We start from the raw sequence: 11891 nt of genomic DNA, 5'->3' as shown, positions 1-11891 counted from the left end.
ACAGGGCAGCAGTCGCCCCCTGCTTGGCATAGGCCCCACTGAGGCACAGCCAGGCCTGCAGTTGACATGGCAGTAAAGGAACCCAAAGCACCTCACAAAGTCAGGGCCCAGCCCCAGAGACCCCACTGCTGGCTGGGGGGCATGAGTCAGACCCTATGCGACTCCATGTGGAAGGCATAGGGCTCGTGAGCCCCTCCCCACCTGTACCCTGAGCATTGAGCGTACTTCCTACACCAGCCCCTCAGTGGAAAAGCAGCTGGCCCACAGCCCTCCTGGCCTCAGGGGTCAATGGCCAAGCACTCCAGGCATCTGACCCAATTTCCTTGCCCCTGGAACCCAGGCTTGTGTGCTCTGGTGTGGGCCTCTGGCTTAGACTCTGCCCCATGAGAGGCCCAGCAGGAGAGGAATTGGGGAGTGAGGGTTGTGGGCGCACTGCACAGCAGGAACCCTGCCGCAGCCCTCCAGTCCCTGCTCATGTCAGTTCCTCAGCGCCCATGCTGTCTGCTCACCTGGATCCCGCTTCCTTGAGCTGCTGTGTGCCCCCAGCCAGGAGGTGCTGTCCTGCAGATCTCCAGGGAGCAAGGCTTCCGTAGGTCGACAGGGATGCTCACCCAGAATCCTTGGCTGACAATAGGCAGCAGAGACCGAGGCTCAAGACGCTTTCCTGGCATCCCCAGGCTCAGGGACCCAGGGAATGGGCAGCCGGAGCACAGTCACCAGGCAGTGGAGAAGGTGGCTGCCTCCCAGGGCCCCTACAAGCAAGCACCCACTTTGGGCAGGCCCCAGTTGCCACCAACAGAGTGGCACTGACCTCCGACCAAAAACCGCATCCAAGTGAGGCAGGAGCCCAGATTCCCACAGCCAGCTACTGCCAGCCACAGTGCTGCCCAGCCAGGCCCGAGACAGTGGCGTGGATGGAGCCCACCATGTACCACAGGGACACCAGGCAATGAGACCACATGACTGGGGTCTCAGACCTGAGACCAGCCAATGGCATAGCAGGGGCCGCGGCTGCGGAAGATATGAGCCACAGTCATTGGTCCCTAAAAACAAAGGCATTCACCCCTCAAAAGCAGGCACTCTTTCACCCTGAGAAAGATGTGGTCCGTGGCGAGGTTGTGACTCCTGAATGGGGCTGATGTGTGGCCAAGGCTGTCCATCAGGATGGCCTCACAGCTCCTGAAGATGTCTGATAACTCGGGATCAACAGCCAGACACGTGTATGGCCATGATGGCCACCCCAGTCCTGTTGGGGTGGGTGGCCTCCACACGGGCCCCTGGTGTGCAGTAGGCCCCCAGCCAGGTCCCGTGTGGCACAGGGCTTGCCAGGGTTTCAGGGGCAGGGAGGCACCAGCCCAGGGGACCTCAATCCTCCAGTGGGGTTGGGGGGCCCAGCTGCTCACACCTTTTAAGAAATGATCCTTCCTCAGAGGTACCTGTGCTCCATGAAGGTGACTCCAGAAGCCACAAAGGCAGCGCTTGCTCACCATACAGAGAACAAAGAACACATTTTTGTATCACCTTTTTACCAAATGAAGATTAAGAAGGAAAGGCCTGGGCCCTGGATGCTCCTGGGGACCCACTTCCTAGTGGGCATGCAGCTTCCTGAGCAGCGACATAGGCCTCGCTGTGCATTTGCTCTCAGGGGCACCGGGCTGCCCACCTGGCCTGACCATCTGCACCACAGCCCGGGGCAGGAGGCAGCTGCAGCTTTGCACTGAGCCAGGTGGTGCTCACACCATCTGGCAGGGCCCCCGAGGTGGAGTCCATGCCCTCCTGGAGTCTGGGGCTCTAGGCCCTCACCGTGTCTCAGCCAGCCTTGCCATTGTGCACTGTGCCCACGTCGGCATGGACATGGACTCAGGCCGTGGGCCGGGAAGTGGGAAAGGCTCCCGGATGGTGACCGCAGCACCCACACCCTCGAGACCCATCCAGAACCAGGGCTGGGCGAGTGCAGCACCCACCCCCAACCCAAGCCTAGAAGTGCAGATTCTACCGCCGCACCACCTGGGATGCCCATGGATGCGGGGTGGCACAGATGTGGGCGCTCATGGGCATGGGGCCAGCAGAGGGCCAGCTGCAGTGGGTCCGAGCTCCTGGGCCTGCCCCTGGGTGTCTGCTCCTTCGCTGACACCCAGCTGACAAACTCTTTTCTTCTTACGCCGGACACACATCGCCTCCCACGGGTGCTGGGACCTTTCTCCAATCCAGACAGTGCTGGGGCCGGCCTGCATCCCGGGCAGTCGGTGGCCAGCAGGCCCACCGTCCCAGGCAGGCATACCTCCTCCCTCAGGACTGACCCTGCCCCCGAGGTAGTGGATTCCATTCTGCTCTCACACTGAGGGGCACAGCAGGCAGCTCGGTGGGTGACCGTAGGCCTCGCAGCGGGTGGAGAACAGGTCTAGATGCTGAGAAGATGGGAGACGACAGCAGGAGGAACCGCCCCCATCTTCTGGGAAAGGATTTTCCTTCAGTCACTCAGAAGTGGGCGTCTCACAGGACCGTGTGTGCCTTTTGTCAAGATCTGTGCTGTGTTCTTCAAATGTGAATGGGTGTCCAGGACATGTCCTCGGGCAGGCAGTTTCTCACCACAGCCAGGGGGCAGCTTACTGTCTCTACCAGAACTCGGGCCTTTCGAGGTTTAGAGGAGGGGACACTGTTCTAACTGCCAGCTGGCCCCAGGCCAGAGGGCATGTCAGCTGCTCACCACACCAGAACACTCTTCATCATGACATGCCCGGGACCTGGGAGGCCCCAGGGACAGGCGGGGCTCCCAACAGAAGGCGGACAGACACACCCTCTTCTGCCTCCCCAGGGTGGCTAGGGAAGGGTGCTGGGAGACCACAGCAGCCCACACTGTCTGGTCACACGCCTTTATCTATGTTCTCTACTGTTCAGGACCGCAGCTGCTACAGAAACACTGCACTGTGGCTGACGTGATTGCAGACGAGGCACCCCATCCCCAGGGCTGCCTCCCACATGGCAGAGGGAACAAAATGAAAGTCTCTCACAACAAAGACTATACATGCAAATAAAAAAATATAAAAAAAGTTGAAGATGCTCCGTTAGGCTAGCTCTTTGCAGAGGCTGCAGGTTCTGGGGACTGAAGAAATTCATAAGGGTCGTGGGTCACCTCGGGCTGCTCACCAACACTGAGGCGAGAAGGGCTTCCTGCAATTATGGAATAGACAGGGTGTTGCCCACCAGGCTCTGTGCATGCTTGCACACTCAGGGGCCCTAAATCAAGAGACTGGGTTTGCATGACCACTGTCAGCAAGCCCAGGACATGGCCAGAGAGCCACAGCTCACCCCTCACTGCCAGGGTACAGTCTGCCCTCCCACCTGCACCTGGGGGGCCGCCCCTCACCACCTGGGGTACAGGCCATCCTCCCACCCACTCCTGGGGATGGGCTGCCCCTTACTGCCCAGGGTGCAGGCCTCCCCCAAACACACTCCTGGGGACGGGCCACCCCATTTCTCCTGGGGTGGGGGACAGAGGGTTACTCTTCACAGATGGGCTGTGGACCGCCTGTATGGGAGAGGGGACCCTGACTCCACACAGCACACGTCTGTGGGGCTGGAACAGACAAATTCAGGGGCTCTGGGGCTGCCCACCCAATGCCAAGACTTGCTCTGCTGACCGCACAGCTAAGACCTTCATCCGGGGCTGAGGTGACAACACTCAGGCAGACGCAAGGAGCCAGAGGGCAAACCCTCGGTCCCTCCTGGTGGGGCCAGAACATCCTAGGGGGGTCCCAATGTGCCTACGCTCCCCATCACACACTAAATGCAGGAGATCCCGGGCCAAGGAAGGGCATGCTCTCCCCAGAGCATAGCCCTACAGGAACCACACACTTGTCCACAGCAGAAAGCAGCCCGCATTCCTGAAGCCCCTCCATGGTAGCCGGGGTCCACTGCCCAGGCCCCACCCAGACTGAATTCCACCCTATGCCCCCCGAGGCAGCCCCTCACCCAGGTGGCGTTGCTCCCTGTCAGAGGGGGAGGGGTTGGACAGGGAGCTGAGGTTGGAGGGTGGCCGGGAGCCCCCACGCTCCGTCTGCGCCTCGTGCAGGTCCTGCAGGAGCCTGGCCGTCTCATCCAGGGTCAGGTGGCTATCGTCAGGGTCCAGCTCCTTCTTCACCTTCCCTGCAAATGCAGCAATGTTGGGCAGCCAGCACCACCCCCACACCTGTAACCATCCCTCACCGCCAGCATGCACGCTCAGGACACCACCCGAGTGAGTGAACAGACCAGCACAAGAAAGCAGAGGCTGTGGGGGCCGAGTGGAGGCTGGGGTAGGAAGGGCAGTATGGCAGATGGGAGCCCCAGGGCCACCTTCAGTGGAAACATCTAACCCATGGGGTGCTACCGCCAGAGGGAACTACAAAGCAGGATGGCGAGTGTGACCAGCCTGCAGACGAGGGGGAACCCGAGGGGCCCGGCCAGCAGTACACTGAGAGCTCCCGAGTCTCAGCCAAGCACGTCCCTGCCTGGTGAGGACATGGCCCTGCTGTGGAGTGAAGGGCTCACACGCTGTCGGACGACTTGGCCCAAGCCTGCGGGAAGCGCATGGCTGAACAGTGGGACCACGCTTGCCCCATACTGACTGGGCTCTGGGCCCTCCTCAGAATGCTGCAGGGCAGAAGCTGGGTGGCCTGATGGCTCCAAGCTGCCCAGCGGCCCAAGACCACCTCAGCTCAAGTGTGTAACCAAGTTTAGTACCAACGGCCCGACCACAGAGCCTGGCGTCCCGTGAACCACTACCAGGCAGGGGCGGAAGCAGGGAAGAGCCCACCAGGAATGCAGACACAGAGCTGAGCAGGAGGGCTCTGGGACGGTGAGGGGAACCCACTCCCCATGTCCAAGGAGGGCACATGCTGGTGCAGAGGGAAGCAGAAGAAGCTGAACAAGCCGAATGGGGCTCCCAGAGATGGGAAGGGCCGGGAAGCCCCATAGAGGGGCGGCCACAGAAGAAAGGCCCTGGGGCCCTCGAGGACACAGTGCCAGATGGCCAGAAATGGCAGAGGGAAGGCAGGTCCAGGTGACTGCTGGCAGAGGTAAAGCCAACTTCCACACCCTGCCGGCCCAACAGGGAGAGCGTAGCCCAGAGAGTAAGTCTGAAGGAAAGCCAGCCAAGGAACATTATAACCAACTACTGAAAACCAGTGGTAAGGAGAGAATCTTCAATGCACCCAGAGGAACAAGGACTAGTTGGCAGGAAACATTAACACAGCAGCCAGAGATGCCAGCGCTGGAAGGCAAGGTGGGCCCATGGCTGTGAGCTTGCTTTCAGGAGGGCCCCACCACCTGAATGACAGGAGGAGCTCCCTGACTGAGTGGGGATCAGCATGGCTTACGCCAAACACCTGCTTTCCCCCAGGAGTCTAGCAGCAGGTGCCTATGCCACCCCACTTTGCCGCAGGGGGTCAGGAGAGTCTGGTGGGATTCTTGTGAGAAAGGGCCTGGGCAGCTCCCATCTGGTACCCCCTGAAGCTCCCCACACTTTCCCTTTTGTAGATTCTGGTCCGTATCCTTTACTGTAATCGACCCACAGCCATGAGTATGGCTACCAAGTCCTGGGAGTCATCAAGACTTGGGGTGGCCCTGGGGAGCCCCAAACAATTGAAAAAACAGAAAAGCAGCAGGATGGCAGACCTACATCCAACAGGACAGGTAATTACATTAAACACAAATGATCTATAAAGACATTCCGACCAAAGGAAGAGACTGTCAGGATGGGAGCAAAAGCAATCGGGAGTTTGCTCTGTAAGTCTGACGCACCCACTTTTAATACATTGACAGCATTTTAACAATTGCCTCTGGGACAGGGTCATTCTCGTGGGAGCTGATCTGCATTTCTGGACGTGTAGTGGCATCTCCAGTTTCCACCCACCAATGCCAGTTGCACCACAGTGCCACATGACAAACAGAGACGTCTCCACACACGGCCATGGTGGGGGGTGCTCCCAGGGGACAGCCACCAAGGCAGACCATAGGTTGTCTACAGGCCAGCGGGGGAAGTGCACAGGCCACCACAGACCACCAGGGATCTGGGTCGTGAAACAGCCAGCCTATCACATGGGGCACATGCAAGCACGTCACAGCTCATCCTTGCATCCATGCACAGGATCCAAGGAGCCCAGCAATCCTGAAGATGGAGCCCGCGGACTCAACTGCAGGCCACAAGGGGCGCCTGGCACAACCTACCCAGAGACCCAAGCATGGAGATGTCCAGAGAGACGTCCGAATACGACTTCACAGACATGAAATCCAGCACAGAGCTGCCGTCACCGAGTGAGTCCCCAGCCTGCAGGAGACAGGGCACACGGGCAGAGGCGGGAAGCTCACCGAAGGCAGTCCCCTCCAGCTGCTGAAACCGTTCCAGTGGCAGTAACATCAGCCTGTCCCACCCCCGGGAGGGGTGAGATAGGCGTATCCAGTGCATGCTTGGGCATCATGACCGAGACCAGAGGTGCCACACAAAGTGGCCCTCTGTGGCTCACAGGCGCGGAGGGACTCGGGAGAGGCCGTTCTCAGATGCCACCTGATGGGCAGCGTGGCAGATCCCAAGCGAGCGTGCACCCCTGCCCACGGCAACACTCTCTCCTGTGCCAACTCCCTGAACCACATCCTTACAGGAACGGCTGGTCCTCCCCAGGAAATGACCCCCGACTGCCTGTCACTCCCAGATTTGGATTTCAGGGCTAAAGTACAGCTGTTCTTAAAACAAACACTGAGGGCCATTCTGGTATTTCATGGGAAGGATGCCACCTAAGACCCGAAGGCCCCTGGACTTGGTCAGATCAAGTGGCTGTCATGGGCAGCGCCCTGCCCCCAACACTCGGGGTCCCCACCAGGTAGCTACAAGCTGAAGCTCCACATGGTGGCAGGTGCAGAGCATGCAGTTGGCGGGTTCGGGGGCCGCTCACTGCTCCCTCTCTACCCTCAGACCTCTGTTAGGGCTCGGGGGATCTGCCAGGGACCCTGCCAGCCTGCAAAGTAGGCACAGACATCCACCTTTGCCAGTGGCTTGCAGGTACCCGCCAAGGAGGAAGCTGAGGCTCTTGCCGCCAGCTGCAGGGCATGGGCCTGAGGGGCCTCTCCTGTCAGGCTACCTTGGCCTCAGGGATGGCGGACCTGCTTCCGTCCCTTGTTGTCACAGAACCTACCCCATCTGGCTCCCATACTTCCCCCAAGGGAAGCTGCCACGGTGCCAATTTCAGGCTGTCAGCACGCCAGGCTGGGGTCACGTTGACAAACTGGCAGTGGACCAGGCCCCAGGGTGGAACGTTGCCCTAAAGTCCAATAGCAGCCACCACTGTACCCTGCTATGTGACCCAAGGAGGCCCCAGCGCCAGGCCAGATGGAGCGTATGCTGGGTGGCCTGCAGCTCGTCCCTGCTCTTGGCCACGGGGCACCTGCATGGCCCAGAGACCCTGGGCAGAGCCCTCGCTGCCTCCCGAAGCCGGCCGGCCAGGGAGCACATCCTCAGGACACACCAGTGTCACCTGCACTTCTCAGGTGAAGATGGCACGGCAGGCATGGCCGCTGCTCTCAGATCCCTGTGCCTGGATTCAGAAGCCTGTACTGTGGCTTTGTACCCCTCACCCACGACTCAACACCCTGGGGCAAGGGGAGATTACCACTTAATTTCACTCATCAGAAACATAACCCATTTCTAAATACAACAACACATGGAGCCTTTCTCAGCCACCTGACTTGAAAGGCAGAGCACAACTGTCCCCAGAGGAACCCCAACAACGGGCTCTCACATATTCATGAAACTCACCCTCACTTCATCTGGAGGCTTCGCTGGAACATTTCTCCTCTGCAAAGCCAAAGAGGCAAAAAAGCCAGTTACTCCAAAACAAGTCACACAGAAGGGCAATTCATTCACATCCGTGCACACGAAGCAATGGTACTTCGGTGCTTCTATGCAACCCCCAAGTTGTCCTTGTAATGTCCACACACTGGGAGCGGGAGCTAGGCCCGGCTACTCCTGAGAGACCCCGACCCGACCTGCGGAGAGCCTGGTGCACAGAGTACGACCGTAACCCCTGTGGGCTGAGACCCATGGGAGCTTCTGGGCCAGCAGGCAATGGAGGAGGGATGGCTCCCGACCCTGTTCCTGCAGCCCTGGGCACTTCATGAGAGAAAGACCAGATGCCGCACTGTGGGTCTGGGCAGCCCAGGAAACGTGCCGGCCTGGTGACTGTGCCTGAGACCAGCACGAACCCTGACAGACCCTCAGATAGGCAGGCCTGTGGGGCTGTGCGCCCACCACTCAGGCCTCAGTGTCTGCAGGAGGGCTTATGCTAGGCCACTAGTGTGACCACAGCCTGAAGGGGGGCCAGCCATGTGACCAGCAGATGCAGTGACCTGTCAGAATGCTGTACCGAGCTGCTGTCCTGGCACCTGCAGGGGCATGACCTTAATAGGTCCCCCAGCTCTGTGCATGCACCTAAGGACAATCAGCTTGCACACTTTTGTACAGAAGAATGTTTCTGAGATTCATGTTATGATTCTCATAAACCTTGAAGTAAGAAAATACACACTGTTGTTACGTAATGTCTGTTTCCTCACTAAACTCCACTAACATATACATTTCTGGACCAAATATTTTTTAATGCTCTGGCATTTCAGAAATTATACAAGTCCACCTTCCCAAAAGTGACCAAGATGGAATCCAGAAAGGAAAGCAAGGGACCAGCACATTTCAGGGCCTCCCTCTGTAGGCGCCACAGAGCTTGTGGATGCCTGCTGGGGATGCGGCAGCCAGAGGCAGCACCTGGAGGGCACATCCAGAGACAGCACAGAGCATGGCAGCGTGGGCAGATGGGCAATCACAGGTAGGGGGCAGATTGAGAGGAGGACATAGCTCAGAGCAGGAGAGCCAGAGACCTGAGCTTGTGCCCTATGCCACAGGGCTAGGCATGCAGACACGCACCCCAGCTCCACCCAGCCAGAGCAGAGAGGTCTGTGGAACTCGGGCCACCATAGACCCCAGCAGGCTGGCTTTTCTCTATTAAGGGCAAACTAGTCCTGCAATAAAGGCTGCCTGGATCCATCCTAACAGAGCTTGTCAACAGCCCCAGGAGGGCCAGGTGATTTACGAGCCACGACTCGGCCAAAACGATTACCAACACTCTGCAGGAAGATGGTAAAATCCAGGCTAACCTTATCCGACAGAAACAGTACCTAGGCACAGACCGAATTTTACATTTTCTAGTAGCCACATTAAAATTAGTCCTAATGTGCAATTCATCTTAACGTATTTTACTTAATTTAATACTTTGGAAACATTTTACTTTAACAAGTAACCCAAATGAAATCATCACTAATGAGATATTTTCACCCTTCCTTTTCATACTAGTCTTTAAAGTTCTAGCATGTAGTTCACATTCTCATCACATCTAAATCCCGACTAGCTACATTCAAATTCCCCAACAGCCGCTGGTGGGTGGTGGCTGCTATGTGCCCAAGATGAACAGCATAGCCTCCACACTTTGATGCCTGGCATCTCGCAAATGATGAAGCAGCAACTTTGGCCTATAACCAGAGGAAAATCTGCCCCAAGGGACAGATCCACAAATGAGAGGCAACAGAATTAGTGGGGAAGGACTCCAAAAGCAACCACAGTAAAACTTAAGAAATACCCAATGACTTAAAGAAAAACATGATCTTAATGCAAGACCACAAGATGCAGACAGAGCCAAATGGATTCTAAAGATGAAGTGCACAGTACATTAAGTGAGAAATTCACTGGCTGGGATCAACAGCAGATTTAGACATAAAATAAAATCACTAAACTTGGGGCAGAGCCAAGATGGCGGCATGAGTAGAGCAGCGGAAATCTCCTCCCAAAACCACATATATCTATGAAAATATAACAAAGACAACTCTTCCTAAAATAGAGACCACAGGACACAGGACAACATCCAGACCACATCCACACCTGCGAGAACCCAGCGCCTCACAAAGGGGGTAAGATACAAACCCTGGCCCAGCAGGTCCCAAGCGCCCCTCTCCCAGCTCCCAGCGGGAGGAGAAAGGTCTGAGCGGGAGGGAGAAGGAGCCCAGGACTGCTGAACACCCAGCCCCAGCCATCCGGACCAGAGCACAGACACAGGGCATGTGCAGGGCCCTGGATACTAGGGAAACAGGGCAGCAAGAACGGTGAGCGGGTACCGGAGGCCAGCGCCGGAGGACAAAAGAAAAGCGAGCGGCCATCTTTGTTTTTTTTTGTTGTTGTTGCTTTGTTGTGGTGAGTGGATTTTGGAAGTCTTAAAGGGACAGGGACCCCAATACTAGGGAAACAGGTCAGCAAGACCGGCGAGTGGGTATCGGAGGCTGGCGCCGGAGAACAAAAGAAAAGTGAACGGCCATTTTTGTTGTTGTTGTTGTTTTGTTTTGGCGAGAGCTTTTTGGAAGTCTTAAAGGGACAGGGACCCCAATACTAGGAAAACAGGGCAGCAAGACTGGTGAGTGGGTACCCGAGGTTGATGCCGGAGAACAAAGAAAAACGAGCGGCTATTTTTTTTTTTTTTTTTTTTGTGGTTGTTGTTTTGTTTTGGCGGGTGCTTTTTGGACGTCTGAAAAGGGCAGGGCGGGACACTTAGTCCAGAGGTAGGGAATCCGGGGATCTCTGGACACTCTAATCCCCTGGGCTGCAGGGAGCACGGAGGCCCTTTACGGAGATAAATAGCCTCCCGGCCACTCCCCCTCCAACACAACTCCACCCCTTTGGAGCAGCAGCCCGAGCCAGGCCACGCCCACAGCAACAACGGAGATAAACTCCATAGCAGCAGGGCAGGAAGCAGAAGCCCTGTCTGTGCACAGCTGCCCAGCACAAGCCACTAGAGGTCGCTATTCTCCCAGGAGAGGAAGGCCACAAACCAACAAGAAGGGAAGTTCTTCAAGCCGTCACTAGTCCCAGCTCTGCAAACTATTCCTATCACCATGAAAAGACAAAATTACAGGCAAACCAAGATCACAGAGACACCAGAGAAGGAGACAGACCTAACCAGTCTCCCTGACAAAGAATTCAAAATAAAAATTATAAACATGCTGACAGAGATGCAGAGAAATATGCAAGAGAAATGGGATGAAGTCCGGAGTGAGATCACAGATACCAGAAAGGAGATTACAGAAATGAAACAAACTCTGGAAGGATTTATAAGCAGAATGGATAAGATGCAAGAGGCAACTGATGGAATTGAAACCAGAGAACAGGAACGCATAGAAGCTGACATAGAGAGAGATAAAAGGATCTCGAGGAATGAAACAATATTAAGAGAACTGTGTGACCAATCCAAAAGGAACAATATCCGTATTATAGGGGTACCAGAAGAAGAAGAGAGAGGAAAAGGGATGGAAAGTATCTTGGAAGAAATAATTGCTGAAAACTTCCCCAAACTGGGGAAGGAAATAATCGAGCAGACCACGGAAATACACAGAACCCCCAACAGAAAGGATCCAAGGAGGACAACACCAAGACACATAATAATTAAAATGGCAAAGATCAAGGACAAGGAAAAGTTTTAAAGGCAGCTAGAGAGAAAAAGGTCACCAATAAAGGAAAACCCATCAGGCTAACATCAGACTTCTAGACAGAAACCCTACAGGCCAGAAGAGAATGGCATGATATATTTAATGCAATGAAACAGAAGGGCCTTGAACCAAGGATATTGTATCCAGCACAACTATCATTTAAATATGATGGCGGGATTAAACAATTCCCAGACAAGCAAAAGCTGAGGGAATTTGCTTCCCACAAACCACATCTACAGGGCATCTTACAGGGACTGCTCTAGATGGGAGCACTCCTAGAAAGAGCACAGAACAAAAAACACCCAACATATGAAGAAAGGAGGAGGAGGAATAAGAAGGGA

The 11891-nt window shown here is 56.0% G+C and overlaps 1 protein-coding gene across 19 annotated transcripts in view; it reads right to left on the bottom strand.

Annotated features, from left to right (window-relative positions):
• Positions 1 to 11891, bottom strand: part of BRD9 (bromodomain containing 9) — a 36354-nt gene that overhangs the window by 3988 nt on the left and 20475 nt on the right. For 8 of the 19 annotated variants that reach the window (XM_073238394.1, XM_073238368.1, XM_037015495.2 and 5 more), the window contains 4 exons: positions 7790 to 7828; positions 6208 to 6307; positions 3973 to 4146; positions 3148 to 3171 (listed from right to left, as the gene is read on the bottom strand). In XM_073238394.1, coding sequence (XP_073094495.1) covers positions 3148 to 3171; positions 3973 to 4146; positions 6208 to 6307; positions 7790 to 7828 — 337 coding nt within the window. Of the gene's footprint in view, positions 1 to 509; positions 1479 to 1509; positions 3172 to 3972; positions 4147 to 6207; positions 6308 to 7789; positions 7829 to 11891 lie in introns of those variants that run through there. The other 11 variants (XM_073238425.1, XM_037015499.2, XM_037015500.2 and 8 more) reach the window with 6 other exon arrangements.

This window comes from Manis javanica, chromosome 1 (genome assembly GCF_040802235.1).
Source record: "Manis javanica isolate MJ-LG chromosome 1, MJ_LKY, whole genome shotgun sequence".
Classification (NCBI taxonomy): domain Eukaryota; kingdom Metazoa; phylum Chordata; class Mammalia; order Pholidota; family Manidae; genus Manis; species Manis javanica.
This window is presented reverse-complemented; position numbering and strand designations above follow the sequence as displayed.